The following is a 13,856-nucleotide window of genomic DNA, read 5'->3' on the forward strand; positions in this document are numbered from 1 at the left end:
ATTGAATACACATCGAATAATTTATTCAGTACTAAATCGAAACATTCTTCGATAAATTAATCATTAATACAAACAGTGAGAGAAGAACACAATTGAAAAATGCATTATCCTTTTTGTCCCTTCTCGCCCTTCTCTCCTTTTTCTCCCTTCTCGCCTTTGTCACCTTTTTGCCCAGGCTGTCCGTCTTGTCCTTTCTGTCCAGGCTGACCATCTTGTCCTTTCTGTCCAGGCTGACCATCTTGTCCCTTGTCGCCTTTATCTCCTTTTTGACCGGGCTGACCAATGTCTCCCTTCTCTCCTTTGTCACCTTTCTGTCCAGGTTGTCCGTCTTGACCTTTCTGTCCTGGTTGACCATCCTGCCCTTTCTCGCCTTGACCTTTATCTCCCTTGTCACCTTTCTGTCCAGGTTGTCCGTCTTGACCTTTCTGTCCAGGCTGGCCATCTTGTCCTTTTTCACCTTTGTCGCCTTTTTGACCGGGCTGACCAATGTCTCCCTTCTCTCCTTTGTCACCCTTTGATCCAGGAGTTCCATCGGCCCCTTTGTCACCTTTTGGGCCATCGAGTCCTTTATCTCCTTTGTCACCCTTTGATCCTGGGGTACCATCCGCTCCTTTTGCACCATCGGCTCCCTTTTCTCCTTTATCACCTTTTGCTCCAGGAGTTCCGTCGGCCCCTTTGTCACCTTTCGGGCCATCGAGTCCTTTCTCTCCTTTGTCACCTTTCTGACCCGGGGTACCATCAGCTCCTTTTGCACCATCGGCTCCTTTGTCACCCTTCGACCCAGGTGTCCCATCAGCTCCTTTTGCACCATCGGCTCCCTTTTCTCCTTTATCACCTTTTGCTCCAGGAGTTCCGTCGGCCCCTTTGTCACCTTTTGGGCCATCGAGTCCCTTCTCTCCTTTATCACCTTTTGCTCCAGGAGTTCCATCGGCTCCTTTTGCACCATCGGTTCCCTTCTCTCCTTTATCACCTTTTGCTCCAGGAGTTCCATTGGCTCCCTTCGCACCATCAGCCCCTTTGTCACCTTTTGGGCCATCGAGTCCTTTCTCTCCTTTGTCACCTTTTGATCCAGGAGTTCCATCGGCTCCTTTTGCACCATCGGCTCCCTTGTCTCCTTTATCACCTTTTGCTCCAGGAGTTCCGTCGGCCCCTTTGTCACCTTTCGGGCCATCGAGTCCTTTTTCTCCTTTGTCACCTTTCTGACCCGGGGTACCATCAGCTCCTTTTGCACCATCGGCTCCTTTGTCACCCTTCGACCCAGGTGTCCCATCAGCTCCTTTTGCACCATCGGCTCCCTTCTCTCCTTTATCACCTTTCGAGCCAGGGGTTCCGTTGGCTCCTTTGTCACCTTTAGCACCATCGCTTCCTTTTTCTCCTTTGTCACCTGTATCACCCTTCGAACCAGGGTTACCATCAGCTCCTTTTGCGCCATCGGATCCTTTGTCACCCTTTGATCCTGGTGTCCCATCAGCTCCTTTTGCACCATCGGCTCCTTTGTCACCCTTCGGGCCTGGATTACCATCCGCTCCTTTTTCTCCTTTATCGCCCTTTGATCCAGGACTACCATTGGATCCTTTCTCTCCCTTTTCGCCTTTATCTCCTTTCTGGCCAGGTGATCCCTTCTCTCCTTTCTCGCCGCTGGATCCTTTGTCTCCTTTCTTTCCATCATCTCCTTTGCTGCCCTTAGCTCCAGGAGCTCCCTTGTCACCGTCCTTTCCTTTTTCTCCAGGTGGTCCTTGTGCTCCAGGGTCTCCTTTCACTCCTACTCCAGGAGCTCCTGTATCTCCTTTGTCGCCTTTGTCTCCTGTATCTCCTTTATCTCCGGGAGTCCCGTCCTTTCCATTTGTTCCAGGAACTCCGTCTTTTCCTGTTCCTGTCCCTGGAGGTCCCGGAGGTCCCGGTGGTCCAGGAAGGTACACTATTTCTTCTGAAACCAATGCTTATTTGTAAAATTCTTTACTTTTTAACTTACTTTCATGGGAACGACTATCCCGTTCATAAGAACCGCTATCATCATCATCATAATGAATAACATCATTCGAATATGGGCCATATTGTCGATTTGGTTCATAGGAGGGATATCGAATATTATACCCGAGCGCTGGTACAATAAATACAAAAATGGCCCACATGGCTTTTCTTGAGTTCACAATTTGAGGGCTCTGGGTTTTATAGTCCCGATATTGATACGTTATGTTTTGAAAGTTGAAGGATTAATCCATATTTCATAGAAAAAACGAGCAAAACTTCGATCTGGAATATTAAATTTCTACGTGACAAGAGCGGATATGACTCAGAAAAAGATCAAAGTGAGAAAAACCATATAGGCAAGCACGTTCAAATGATCAACCTACACTCTTGTGACACAATAGTTTTGGATTCAGATTTACTTAAAAATGTGATGTTTCCAAAAAAAATTTTTTAACGGTAAGCGTAATTTGTTTTTCTAATTGTAAGTTACGATAGATTCGATTGAAGATGTTTCATCAATTTTACATTATTTCTATAACATTTATTAAGATAGTGAAACCGGCAAATTTTTATTTGATGCAAAATTTATTTAATATATCGGAATACACTCTTCCGACGAATTTTTTCAACATTCACGTATTTAATTTTGTTCAATAATAACCTCCAAAAAATTGGATCTAATGTATGTTTGCAAGAAGTCAAATTGCCAATAAATATTAATTTGAGTAATTGTGTCTCAAATTTTGTTTCTCAGTATTCAATGAAGTTCAATGTGACACACAAAATCAAACTGGAGACCTTCAATCTTTTATTCCCAACACAAACAATATTTTCTTCAAATAAATTTTGAATTCTCACACCATAAGCGCCCGACATCTGCCGGTTTTGCTTAGTTAATAAGAATGCCTAGTAATTTTCTAACAATTTTATTGGATACCAAAAAATGCAAATATCCATAAAATGTTGTTAAAAACTCATTTAACAATACCGTACTCCTAGACCGGCTCAACGATAGCCGTCATAGTTGAAAAAATGGTTTCAGAAAAATAATAGAAAGTTTATAATTGCACAAAACACACAATGCCCGTGCGATTTTTTTCCAACATTTCGTAAACACTTTGAAACATCAAAAAATTTCTGCCGGAAAAAGTCGATACACGAGTTGAGCCACCGACATTTCCCGGGCTCCATCGATATTTTTTTTTGCAAATATCCGTGGTCTCTTTGCTTCCAACATATCTAATTCTCGTAGTTTTGCTTGCCCTCCTGGTCCCTGTTAGAAAAAGTGTTAGGAGATGCATTTATATGTTCCATCCGCATTCCTAACAATTTCAGAACATGCGGTACAAAGTAATCAAATTTAGAAATGGAGCTGCTTTCAATGATTTCACTTTTAGTGATGGAAAAACAAATAAACAGTGAAAATATTATAAAATCAACTGTTTCAATATCTTATTATAATTATTGCTTAAACTTAAAGTGTAATAAAATTAATATACCTCTAAATAACACAATTGCACAAAAATAAACAACGACACAACGACACTCCGCTGATATTAAGCTCCGCCTACGATTTCACTTGCACTGCGGCCGACTCATCGCAACACTGTCCAACTTCTTGCAAGGTCCATCGCACATGACAACAACCGGCAATCAGGAGCATTCTAAAAGGTTGCAACCGACATCACATGGGCGCAAGTTATCGGTTGCAACGTTTCTACTGTAATAGGGGTTCCGACGCAGCGGACAATTTCTGGGTTCCAAAAACTTACCAACCGGAGTCAAACTTTTAGAATAGTCTCCATAACTTTTTGATTATTTCCCAAGTCATTAATTTCCACATCCCAACTTATTTCTTATCGAGACCGGGGAATATTTTAAAAGTGTGAAAAAAATTCAAAGTGGGCAATGCGGTCATTTTGTTTTAAAATTTTTACTGTTTCACGTTGCTGTCAAATATTCAATTTTATAAAAACAATAATTGAATTATTAATTTTATTTTTATTTCATTTCAAAGTGAAAAGGTGAAAAACTATTAGGGAGCAATTTTTCCAAACTCTGCTGTTTCACAATGTTGTTATATTTTCTAACAAGTTTCCGTTCTTGTTTTGTACCGATTATTTGTGACGATTATTTGTTTAGGTCCTATAGTATGAAAACCGTTTCAACACAATTTTTTTTTGAAAGTTCCATGTTTCAAGAAGAAGGTCTATTTAGCATAGGTTTTCTGATAGGTGGATGACTTCTTGTACTGGAACTTTCCTGGCTTTGCGGCTTTGTTCCGAACAACTTGTCGTCCTATGTCGACGTCAAGATCCGTGTTCTTGTGGTTTCCGATGGCATCGACTGGCACAAAAGCTGATTTGTCTGCCATCTTGCTGCTTTCTGAAACGACCCGCGTGATGTCGGCTGCAAAAAAGTAAAATTTACCTGTTTTGGGTTGGAAAACTTAACGTGAACGTTAATTGCATAAAATAATGTTAAGAATGCCACTGCAGCTTAAAAAAGTATATGATGTTTCTTGTTTAGCTTTTAAAAAAACTTTTATCGGTGAACGACAATTAACATCCCGCCCGCTCAGATCAAATCATAATGTTATGCAAACTATTTTCTGTAACTTATGAAACATGCCACAATTTGGCAAATGAACAAAATGTGTCGAGTTTTTATGTCTCTATGTGAAATTAAGCCCGATAAAATTCTAAAATAATTTTCGAAAGAAATCCTAATTTATTTGTGTTTATTATGATTAAAATTTAAAATTTGACACTTTTGAAATTAAATTTTGCAGTCAGGATTTTGGTAATAAATCAAAAACACAGTATTTCACAACTAAAATTCGCAGAAAACGAATGAAACTCATTGATTTTTAAACTGTTCTTAGAGACTGGAATGATTAACGAAATAGTCTTGAGTTATGTGAAAGCAATGAAACAGGACTTTTTTTTTCAAAAATTCCAGGTTTTTTTAAAGCTTGTTACTTGATTTATATAAACTCATAATATACAGTGCATTTGTTTTTTTCACTTTTATGACTTTAAAGGGCGGCGCTTTTATGCGGAATGGTCTTGCCGCGCGTTCAGCCATCATTTTCAGCAGTTTCTGTGTAAAATTCGTGTAGATCACATGTATATCACAAAATATTTATCTCTGGAATCATTGTTCTGTTGCTTATTTTATTGTCATCTACAAATTCTTTGTGATCTACGCGTGATCTACACGAATTTTACACAGAAACTGCTGAAAATGATGACTAAACGCGCGGCAAGACCATTCCGCATATTGTTTCTGAATCTCTATGGAACCCTTCAATGCAATACAAGCAAAGTTTAAATCGAAATATATGAGCACTATGAAACATGATAAATTGAAAAAACAATCAGAACATTCCGATTATCAGACTGAAAAAAAAAACTAATTAATGAATACTGTTTCAGGTTCAAAATAAAATGTTTAACTATGTTTTACCTTTACTGCGAACGCTACACTTTCATGAAATTATATTTGACCCAAAATTTGGCAAAACGTATATCACGATTCAACGAATTTTTAAGGAAATACTCTCAAAAATTAAAAAAAAAGTGATGAAAATCAGGATAATATCCATAAATTCAGAATTCCATATGAATATATTTATCACAAAACTATGAAACAGAAAATTAAAAAAAATAATAATTTGAATGATAGACTATTATGAGGGACGTCCCTGGAAAATAGTTTTTAGTGCATAATATTTTTGTTTTATTTTTCAGACCACTTTTTACAAATTCAAAAAAAATACTGAAAATGTTTAAAAAAAACCTTTAATTTTACTGTTTTTCTATTTATTCACATCAAAACGTACTAAAAATGTCGGCTTCAAACTTTGAAATTTCAGACCAGCGGTCATTTTTGTGTGTTTTTTTTCTTGGAAATATACATTTTGTATCACTCATAGTGTTTACATAGATTTGTAAAAAATTTAGCACGGGGGCGTTACAGGACTAGCGTAGAAATCAGCTCGAATTGAAATGAACATAATAAAGCTGTTAAATTTTTTTGTTCGGCTGAAAAAAGAAAATCGTTTTATAATTTGTTTGGAATTTGTAAGTTAGGAAACAAGTTGGAAATTTCAAACAGTTAAAATCAAATTCTGAATTGAGTTGCCTGTTGATTTTGAATTTCTCAATTTGAGAAATACATAACTCTTCAAAAATTATTTCTATCGATCGGAGCTTTTCCACAAGGAAAATTGAATAATATTTATGTCTAATTGTAAGTGTAGCCGTTTTTCAGAAAATTACTAAAATAATAGTAAAAGTGGAACAAACGAGTTTTCTTAGCAAAAACTGGTAGAAATTTTAGCTGTAAATAAGAAAGTTGAAACAGGAAAAATTTAGAACCTAAATTTTTTTTGAGAAAGTATTGTTTGGTCTGATGCTATAAAAAGTACGAATTTTACGAAAAAAAAATAGAAAATGCTTTTCATTGATGTCCAGTAGTTTTGGGCCAATTTCTGAAAAGAAAACATTTGAGATTAACATTTTTCTAGAATTCTTGAAAAACTTCAAAGTTTCAAATATTTTAATTTCTGCAAAAACTGGAACGAAATTGACCACGCAAATGGAATAATTACCCCTAACCGTATTAACCGTATTATCTGTTTAATCATTAGGACCAATTTATCAAGTTGATGAAACAATATTAATTTAAAAACACTGAAAATTTCCAGCACGAGATATTTGAAATGACCATATAAATGGTTTTTAATCATTTCCCCACTGGCGGTAATCCTCTTTTAAGGCACATAATGTTATCTATCACATTTACAATTCTTCTTTTTCACAGATTAAAATTATTGATTCACCATTTTAACAGGTTTCAATTGACTGTATTTTCTCGAAATATTTGTTTAAAAGTTTTAATTGTTTTTCCTACTGTTTCATTAGTTCCACAAAAATTTTTAATGGACAGTTTACAAACAATTCAGTTTAAAAAATATGGCTTAAAGTAATCACAATGCGTAGCATTCAATAAAATATTTTACTGAAACAGTTTTATTTCACATATTTCTACACTCAAAATAAGAAAACTGCGTGGCGTGTACTGCAGACAACCTAATATTTAGGCCACGCAGTTTTTTATTTTGAGTGTAACGATCACTTAACCACTCAAAAAATTTGTATCTATATTTTATAAGAATTGTGAAACGTACTCTGTTAACTTAACAAAAAATCAAATTCGGATTATGTTTGCATTATCCAATATTGCACAAAAATCTTTATTGGAAAACAAAAATACTGGTTTTGATTAGATTTTGATGAATATTTTAAAACTTTAGAAAAAAGGGAATGAACACTGGTAGAAATAATTTTAAAAATTCAATTTCCGGGTTTAAATGTTTTTTTCCACAATAATTTTGACAAATGGATTATCTAAATATATAAACAAAATGAAACAGTGGGAATTTTAAACTTATTAAATTAGTCTCAATAATGTAATTGTGCTAATTTTTTTTTTCAAAAATTTGATTCAGGCTTCTATTTTTCAATGCATACATTCTGAAGGCAGGAACACACTAAGAAAAATTGTTGCAATCGCTTTTCTAAACAATATTACCAGCCTGATGTTTTTTATCAGTTAACAAAATTTCACTGTGAAAACATAATGAGGTTGTAAAACAGGATAATTTGTAACGATTCTAGTTACGGAAATTTTAAGTCAGAATGCCTATTTTATACTCATTTCAAGTCAGAAGCTTGATCGTCATGATCCCAAGGGTTTAAATGCTCACCTGACAAATACAAAATGAGGATAATGATGTTAGAAAATTATAAGATCAGTAATCAAACAAATGAAAAAATTGGCTTGAAGAATTAGAATTGTATAATATTTTATCTACTGTTTCAAAAATCTTTGAAATTTGTATACAAATAATAATGGTCTAATTGAGCAATGATTACCTTTGTAACGCCAGAAGAATATTACAAGTGCACGCGAAAAATTACATGAAAACAGAAAATGGATGTTTCAAACGTGTTTAATTAAATATTTGGGTTCATTTCAACTGTTCAAAAATTAATTTCAAAAAATTGTTCTATGTATGTTTCAAATGGTTTTTTAAAACTAAGATCAAACACTGTTTGGTAGTAAATTCTGTTGTTTTACAAAATGTTCTTCAAATTTCACTTTCAAGGCAAAATATGTCATGTCTGTAGGTAAGTTTTGTTTTTGCCTGCAGGGAAACCCACTTTCTGTCAAAACATTTCAGAACAGTCCTTCCTCAGAGTCAGACTATTCGACAGTATGTTGGCGCCCGAAAAGAACCGTTGTCATATTTTAATTTTCAGTTTAAATCGAGAGCTCTAGTTCAAAGTGCTCCTCTGCCGCTAAATGTTTTGTGTGAGCCTATTTGAAGGATTAAAATGCCCATTCAACTTCATAATGAGCATATTTGAATAGGCTTCGCATATGCTGTTTCTGTAACTGTTGAAAACTTTTTTTTTAATCTCTCAGAACGTATATCTTTCAAAAATCATTTGAAAAAAGAGTAAAGATAATAAAAGCAGAAAAACAGTGTTGGCTCCTCTCATTGACGGCAGGTGGGAATCGTTTACAACCTGTTGTTGCCCAGAGACAATGGTTTGAATTTTCTTTGTCTAAACATGGTACATCCGAATTTGTGCTGGTAAATTACGAGATAAAATCTGGTAACCATTGAGACAACTGTTTTGTTATTTATGACTTTTTACGACCACTAGAGGCAAAGTATAGATGCGTACAGTGGAGAGCATTTGTATGGACAAAACAAAACTCGAATTTTGTTTTGAGAAAAATTTAGACATAAAATTGTGGTTTCCAGTATTCTCGATTTTCAGGGAAGCAGACAAGTTACAGAATTTTGGTGAATTTAGCAATTTATAAATAACTTCTACGAAAATTTCCTGTTTCAAACTTTTAATTTTAATTTTTTTGATAAATTTTCCAGATTTTATGGATTGTTCCGCATGATTATCTTTTCAATTTTTTATAATAAACATTCATGTTTCGAAGCTTTTTTTTGGTTTAGCTCATCTCAAAAAAAAAAACAAAAAAAATGAAGAATATATCCACCGTTTCAAACTGTTTTTTATAGTTGGGAATATACATAAACACTGAATATTTAGGTGTCCACTCAAAAAAATTAAATGTTTCAAGCATTCCATATATTGTTGAACAAAATAACGGTTTTGATCAAGCTTCCATATCTTCTAAAAAAGAAGAAAAACATCAGTTTTGGAATAAAATTGGTGGAATTTTTCATGCTGTTTAATTTTACACTTCACATATTCGAAAAACATGATGTATACTTATTTCTCATCTTACTTTTAAAATTCATACTAACTATATTTATAGAAAATTATAACGTCATACGTTTTTATAAATTCATAATTTTTTTTTCAAACTCTGAAGGCTAATAAAATTGTTATAATCACATTTTCATTGGAATTAATTATTCACGAGACTTGATTGTTTTGAGAGGAATCTCCAACACTTCCACGAACAATTTGAATAGGTATTACATTTTTGAGCGCCACTCGAACGTTTAAATCAAACACTAGTAGTATGTAAGGCATTGAGAATGTAACCTGAAGATGAAACTGTATAAAATTAATTATTTTTTCTTTTTTTTTGAATAATTCTTGTTCTTTTGAAAAAGGAACCAGCAGAGAAATTTTCAAAAAATTATTACAAGAACAGGAAACAGCAAATATTTTTTTTTTCGTTCATTATCAATTGCTGCATCTGCCCCTTTTTATTCAATTTCTAGAGTTTTTTCTAGTAAAGATCTATCTCTAATTGTGTAATATTGATTTTTTCATGCGAGGCCCGCTCATTTATTGGTATCTAAGAAACTCACTACATCAGTCACAACCATCAGTACTGGAATCGATGTGTAATATGACAAGAATGAATTGGTAACTTGCCAACATAAGTACAATGAGAATACTATTGTATGGCATATTGCAACTTTTGAGAGTCTTTGAAGAAGCTGTCTATAATGATCAGCATGGTCGGCAAGACGTTCACGGACTTGTTGAAGAGTCAATCCACCCATTATCATTATGATAAGGGCATAACTGGTGAAAAATAGAAATAAGTACGAGCCATTGAACATTTTATCTTCCTGTAAAGAAGTATTGGAGATTTGAAAATGTTTCATTTGTGAAACGATTAAAAATATTTATTTATTCTTGTAAAATTAACATTTGATTGATTCAAAACATGTTGAGCTTGTTTTACAAAATACCAGAAACAGTAAAAAAATTTCAAAGGCACTAAAGATGGACCAGCTCGGAAATTGCTCTTTTTCAATTTTTGCAGCGAAATTTTTCTATTTTTCAAATATGTTGGTAACCCAAAAAAGCCCAAACCTACAGAAACTACCGAATTTCGTAATGAGACTTTCTGAAAATTTCTCTAAAAAACGTTTTGGCCGTTCGAAGTTTTGCAGTTTTTTCGGCTAAAATTTCAAATGTTTCGAACGATTTTCGTGGATGGATGCATAAAATTACAACGCGTAATATATTATTAAAATATGCCTTAAAGAGTTTTAGCTGAAAATAAATCAAATTTTCCGAAAATATTGAAAAAAAAATGTTGAGCTTCTTTTACAAAATACCAGAAACAGTAAAACATTGTTTTTTTAACCGACTTTACGTTTTTCCGAGATTTTTTCAAAGAGTATCTTTACGAAGTTTGGCTGGTTTGATCATTTTGGCCCCAAAGTTCGAAGTATCAATTTTCGAAATTCCAGCTTTCAATGAGCGGAGCCATTTAAGAGGCGTTTCAAAAAAGAGCTTACCTCTGGCAGATCCTCAATCAGAAATCTTTGTATTCCATAGTCAAAATGAATTTTCTGAAACCGAATCAACTTTGTAACCAAATAAGAATACACTAAAATTCCCAAATACACCAAAATATAATATCGATTCCAGATTTTATTTGCATTTTCCAATTTTGCAGCACTCAATCTATGAGTACAAATTACAATTGTACTCAAACTCTGAACATGAAAAAAGAACGATTGAAGAAACTGAGAAGTTGTCAGAATAACATTTGAACTCTCGTAAATCGACACTAAAAATTGTGGAATCACATGACTATATGCCAGCCGATGAGGCCATGTGTTGCACCAACAAGCTATGTTTAGAATAAGATCCATCACTATTATTCGGTAGAAAGAATATATAAACAATTTGTGGAATGTTAGTAAAAATATTAGAATTATCATAAGAAGTACTGTAGCAGTGCCATAACAAATTGAGAGGATTGTCATAAAATTCATTATGAGATTTTAATAAAATCAAACAAGCGATATGGAAGAGAAATTGGAGTAATTATAGATTGTGCTTTAAAGGAGATAATTGTCGAGGTTTGTAGTGGTGCTAACCTATAATTATTGTAAAACTGGCTCTATTTTAATCTAATTTTCTATTTGGAATTTTTGATCATTCAAAAGTGAAGGGTTTGCTTCCAAAATTTAGAAAAGTGTTTTTTTCTTTTTTTGAGAGAAAACTGTATGAATTGGAAAAATCAGCGAAATAAAAGCCTCTAACCTAACATTTATAAAAGAGAAAACGACAAATCAATTTTCCAAGTTCTAGTATGTTTTATTAACATTATGAAACAGTCTTTTTTGGTTTGAAAGTTATTAGTGGGCCCATAACTCATAGAAAGCCTGAAACCGACAAAATGTTTTTGTTCGTCGGAGAAAGGTGATCGGTGGCTTTTCAGCCGATTTTTGTTTGCAGTTGAGAAATTTTTGAAGAACCCCCCGCTTTGCATGTTTTTGTAAACTTCTGAATTCGAATACTTTTCCGCATTTGAGTATCAAATATACCATCTTACTATCAAACGAAAAAACATACTTTCGAACTGGCATCGTTGACACAGAAATATTTTTTAAAATTAGAAATTGACTTTATTCAAACAATTATAAAATTACCATTTTTTAATAATTGATGTAATGAGAAAATTGTTGAGTTTGTGGGAATGAGTTTATTTGCATTCACTTCCTAATACTTTCAACATGAACTATGATAAACAAAAATTCATATAGTATTTTGAATAACTTTTTTTTGAATTAGAGTTTTGCGGCCAATCAGCAAATTATTCTATTTTCAGAACAAAAAAATTGATTCGATTGAAATTTCTGAAAAGTATTCAATAATTATGGAATAGATGAAACATTAGTTTTCTTTTTTTACTTCTGAAAATGAAAAAATAAAACTTTTAAAAGTATTTTCTAATTGCAAACAAAGATAACACCAAAAAATAATAATAAAAAATGTGCAGCCAACATTATATGAGTTTGCTTCATTGTTGCCGATTTTGTGAAAAGGAGTAAATATTCGAGAAATGCTGTTTCAACAAAGTTTAAAAAAAACTGATGCGGCGTTGTGTGGTTTTATTTTCCTTTTATTTGATACAATAAATCTAATAGAAACTGAATTCAGTTAAACAATTAGTTTGAAAATAAAAATTCTCCAAACAAATAAAACAACGGACATTTTTTCTCGAAAAATATAAATTTTATGAATACTTCAGCCGAAGTTTGTTAGACATGTCGTTTTCAACCCACATAACATTCCTTGTATTTATTTTTTCTTTATAAAAAACACGGATCAGTAAAAAAAATTGTCATGCAATTTTGCAGATTTTGCTCAAAAAGTTAAACTTCATAGAAATTGACTAAAACATTTTCACTTTTATATATAAAAAATAAGATCTGAAACTGAGAGAGAGAGAGAGATAAACTCTGCAAACACCAATACGTGCGTTTTTACAAGAAATTGTATTTGGCAAATGCATGGTACGCAATGAAAACTGCTACTTTAAAAAAAATTTAAAATAGAAGAAACAACTCCAAAAAATGTTTAGAATTTTCAAAAACATTATACCACTGGTAAGTAAGTTAATCGGTTCTTTTTCGAATAATGATGATTCTCAATACGAAAATCAATTATCTCCCGCTCCTAATTTCAGAATGTTCACTTTATTTTATAACTGACTACCACCAAATGACGATCCACCAATTGCGATCAAAAAATTAACTGATTAAATAGAAAATGTGAAACTGCTGAAAATTTAACTTGATTTTTCAATTTTCAAACTGATTTATGAGATTCGGCAAACAATTAAAAAAATTAATGTTTGGTTATGATAGAAATGTGAAACTGTGAAAAATGTATCAATAGTGAAAATAGTGGGCTTTTCACATTAGCTAATTTTTCTTGCCCATTAATATAACAAGAACGTGAAACGGTAAAAATTAATCTAACGTCTTGTGTTTTTTTTCCATAACCAAACATTAATTTTTTTAAAACTGTGAAAAATTACGGAATTTTACGTTTTTTTTAGATTTGCAACATAAAATTAAAAAGAGCCGATTTATTTTTCATTTGAGCGCAAGTTAATGATCTAGTTTCGATATTTTTTGGCCTTTTCCGGCTATATTAATTGGGGTTTCTTCATTTTATTTTCAATATTTGAAACATATTATAGTTTGCAAATTTTCTGGTGCTTTTTAGCAATAAAATGTTCAATTAAAGGTAAATGCTGCTTTTTAAAACAAAAATCATGTTTTGAATTGAATAAAAGTTAGATAGTGACTTTTTGTCTCATCTTTCAGATTTTCAGATTTTTCATACGTTGAAATTTTAAACTTTTCCTGCCGGCATAATATAAAAAGAACGCGAAATAGTGAAAATTAATATTACTCCAACTTAATAATGAGGCGCATTGAAGCAGCGAAACGTTTCCATCGGCAGCAACGGTAGTACCGATAACAATTGTCACGCACTTAAACAAAAAATATGAAACACAAATTAATTTTTTTAAAACATTTTTGGAAAATAATGTTT

General features: G+C 33.1%; 3 protein-coding genes and 48 non-coding genes across 52 annotated transcripts; 12 read left to right on the plus strand and 39 right to left on the minus strand.

The window, feature by feature from the left end:
- Positions 1–2,143, minus strand: col-135 (COLlagen; the record flags this gene model as incomplete). Of its 2 annotated transcripts, NM_001268929.4 has the most annotated exons (3): positions 1–835; positions 1,124–1,927; positions 1,973–2,132. In NM_001268929.4, the coding sequence occupies 3 exons, from the start codon at positions 2,130–2,132 to the stop codon at positions 105–107; spliced, it is 1,695 nt and encodes a 564-aa protein (NP_001255858.1). The 2 variants fall into 2 exon arrangements, with proteins under 2 accessions (NP_001255858.1, NP_001255859.1); NM_001268930.4 differs by having other exon boundaries at positions 105–1,927; positions 1,973–2,143.
- Positions 2,144–2,465: 322 nt separating this feature from the next.
- On the minus strand, positions 2,466–2,486 carry 21ur-4935. The gene has a single exon (NR_061818.1).
- Positions 2,487–2,524: 38 nt separating this feature from the next.
- 21ur-10696 lies at positions 2,525–2,545 on the plus strand. The gene has a single exon (NR_061819.1).
- A 485-nt stretch (positions 2,546–3,030) lies between these two features.
- Positions 3,031–3,051, minus strand: 21ur-3362. The gene has a single exon (NR_061820.1).
- A 405-nt stretch (positions 3,052–3,456) lies between these two features.
- On the plus strand, positions 3,457–3,477 carry 21ur-7243. Its single transcript, NR_061821.1, has one exon.
- A 601-nt stretch (positions 3,478–4,078) lies between these two features.
- Positions 4,079–4,099, plus strand: 21ur-3458. The gene has a single exon (NR_061822.1).
- An 81-nt stretch (positions 4,100–4,180) lies between these two features.
- On the minus strand, positions 4,181–4,345 carry M199.8 (Transposase; the record flags this gene model as incomplete). The annotated part of the gene is made up of 1 exon (NM_001028154.3): positions 4,181–4,345. One exon carries the CDS (start codon positions 4,343–4,345, stop codon positions 4,181–4,183), a length of 165 nt encoding a protein of 54 aa, NP_001023325.1.
- Positions 4,346–4,842: 497 nt separating this feature from the next.
- 21ur-137 lies at positions 4,843–4,863 on the minus strand. Its single transcript, NR_061823.1, has one exon.
- A 403-nt stretch (positions 4,864–5,266) lies between these two features.
- On the minus strand, positions 5,267–5,287 carry 21ur-3650. Its single transcript, NR_061824.1, has one exon.
- On the minus strand, positions 5,268–5,288 carry 21ur-14219. Its single transcript, NR_061825.1, has one exon.
- Positions 5,289–5,445: 157 nt separating this feature from the next.
- 21ur-4743 lies at positions 5,446–5,466 on the plus strand. The gene has a single exon (NR_061826.1).
- Positions 5,467–5,933: 467 nt separating this feature from the next.
- Positions 5,934–5,954, minus strand: 21ur-9316. The gene has a single exon (NR_061827.1).
- Positions 5,955–6,271: 317 nt separating this feature from the next.
- 21ur-2499 lies at positions 6,272–6,292 on the minus strand. Its single transcript, NR_061828.1, has one exon.
- A 293-nt stretch (positions 6,293–6,585) lies between these two features.
- On the minus strand, positions 6,586–6,606 carry 21ur-4429. The gene has a single exon (NR_061829.1).
- Positions 6,607–6,939: 333 nt separating this feature from the next.
- Positions 6,940–6,960, minus strand: 21ur-11958. Its single transcript, NR_061830.1, has one exon.
- A 135-nt stretch (positions 6,961–7,095) lies between these two features.
- 21ur-11256 lies at positions 7,096–7,116 on the minus strand. The gene has a single exon (NR_061831.1).
- Positions 7,097–7,117, minus strand: 21ur-2214. Its single transcript, NR_061832.1, has one exon.
- Positions 7,118–7,342: 225 nt separating this feature from the next.
- Positions 7,343–7,363, minus strand: 21ur-5386. Its single transcript, NR_061833.1, has one exon.
- On the minus strand, positions 7,346–7,366 carry 21ur-4328. Its single transcript, NR_061834.1, has one exon.
- Positions 7,367–7,565: 199 nt separating this feature from the next.
- On the minus strand, positions 7,566–7,586 carry 21ur-4014. Its single transcript, NR_061835.1, has one exon.
- On the minus strand, positions 7,569–7,589 carry 21ur-6925. Its single transcript, NR_061836.1, has one exon.
- Positions 7,590–7,898: 309 nt separating this feature from the next.
- 21ur-3830 lies at positions 7,899–7,919 on the plus strand. Its single transcript, NR_061837.1, has one exon.
- A 178-nt stretch (positions 7,920–8,097) lies between these two features.
- On the plus strand, positions 8,098–8,118 carry 21ur-396. Its single transcript, NR_061838.1, has one exon.
- On the plus strand, positions 8,101–8,121 carry 21ur-625. Its single transcript, NR_061839.1, has one exon.
- A 252-nt stretch (positions 8,122–8,373) lies between these two features.
- Positions 8,374–8,394, minus strand: 21ur-7126. The gene has a single exon (NR_061840.1).
- Positions 8,395–8,940: 546 nt separating this feature from the next.
- Positions 8,941–8,961, plus strand: 21ur-10550. Its single transcript, NR_061841.1, has one exon.
- Positions 8,962–9,183: 222 nt separating this feature from the next.
- On the plus strand, positions 9,184–9,204 carry 21ur-2276. The gene has a single exon (NR_061842.1).
- A 239-nt stretch (positions 9,205–9,443) lies between these two features.
- srg-51 (Serpentine receptor class gamma) lies at positions 9,444–11,278 on the minus strand (the record flags this gene model as incomplete). The annotated part of the gene is made up of 3 exons (NM_070426.2): positions 9,444–9,578; positions 9,851–10,117; positions 10,796–11,278. The coding sequence occupies 3 exons, from the start codon at positions 11,276–11,278 to the stop codon at positions 9,447–9,449; spliced, it is 882 nt and encodes a 293-aa protein (NP_502827.1). The 3' UTR covers positions 9,444–9,446.
- Positions 9,524–9,544, minus strand: 21ur-10262. Its single transcript, NR_061843.1, has one exon.
- Positions 9,527–9,547, minus strand: 21ur-5952. Its single transcript, NR_061844.1, has one exon.
- 21ur-6384 lies at positions 9,631–9,651 on the minus strand. The gene has a single exon (NR_061845.1).
- 21ur-9800 lies at positions 9,632–9,652 on the minus strand. The gene has a single exon (NR_061846.1).
- Positions 10,183–10,203, minus strand: 21ur-5631. Its single transcript, NR_061847.1, has one exon.
- On the minus strand, positions 10,556–10,576 carry 21ur-6346. The gene has a single exon (NR_061848.1).
- 21ur-2874 lies at positions 10,792–10,812 on the minus strand. Its single transcript, NR_061849.1, has one exon.
- Positions 11,279–11,299, plus strand: 21ur-5845. The gene has a single exon (NR_061850.1).
- Positions 11,300–11,336: 37 nt separating this feature from the next.
- On the minus strand, positions 11,337–11,357 carry 21ur-14502. The gene has a single exon (NR_061851.1).
- A 200-nt stretch (positions 11,358–11,557) lies between these two features.
- On the minus strand, positions 11,558–11,578 carry 21ur-9233. The gene has a single exon (NR_061852.1).
- A 67-nt stretch (positions 11,579–11,645) lies between these two features.
- On the plus strand, positions 11,646–11,666 carry 21ur-1284. The gene has a single exon (NR_061853.1).
- Positions 11,667–11,819: 153 nt separating this feature from the next.
- 21ur-13641 lies at positions 11,820–11,840 on the minus strand. Its single transcript, NR_061854.1, has one exon.
- Positions 11,841–12,115: 275 nt separating this feature from the next.
- Positions 12,116–12,136, minus strand: 21ur-5317. The gene has a single exon (NR_061855.1).
- A 263-nt stretch (positions 12,137–12,399) lies between these two features.
- On the plus strand, positions 12,400–12,420 carry 21ur-14063. The gene has a single exon (NR_061856.1).
- A 582-nt stretch (positions 12,421–13,002) lies between these two features.
- Positions 13,003–13,023, minus strand: 21ur-15577. Its single transcript, NR_061857.1, has one exon.
- Positions 13,004–13,024, minus strand: 21ur-5316. The gene has a single exon (NR_061858.1).
- Positions 13,007–13,027, minus strand: 21ur-1475. The gene has a single exon (NR_061859.1).
- Positions 13,008–13,028, minus strand: 21ur-2198. The gene has a single exon (NR_061860.1).
- A 77-nt stretch (positions 13,029–13,105) lies between these two features.
- 21ur-7537 lies at positions 13,106–13,126 on the minus strand. Its single transcript, NR_061861.1, has one exon.
- Positions 13,127–13,191: 65 nt separating this feature from the next.
- Positions 13,192–13,212, minus strand: 21ur-678. Its single transcript, NR_061862.1, has one exon.
- Positions 13,213–13,628: 416 nt separating this feature from the next.
- Positions 13,629–13,649, minus strand: 21ur-8979. Its single transcript, NR_061863.1, has one exon.
- 21ur-9763 lies at positions 13,630–13,650 on the minus strand. Its single transcript, NR_061864.1, has one exon.
- Positions 13,651–13,750: 100 nt separating this feature from the next.
- On the minus strand, positions 13,751–13,771 carry 21ur-4677. The gene has a single exon (NR_061865.1).
- Positions 13,772–13,856: the final 85 nt, after the last annotated feature.

The sequence above is a fragment of the Caenorhabditis elegans genome, chromosome IV (assembly GCF_000002985.6).
Source record: "Caenorhabditis elegans chromosome IV".
NCBI lineage: Eukaryota > Metazoa > Nematoda > Chromadorea > Rhabditida > Rhabditidae > Caenorhabditis > Caenorhabditis elegans.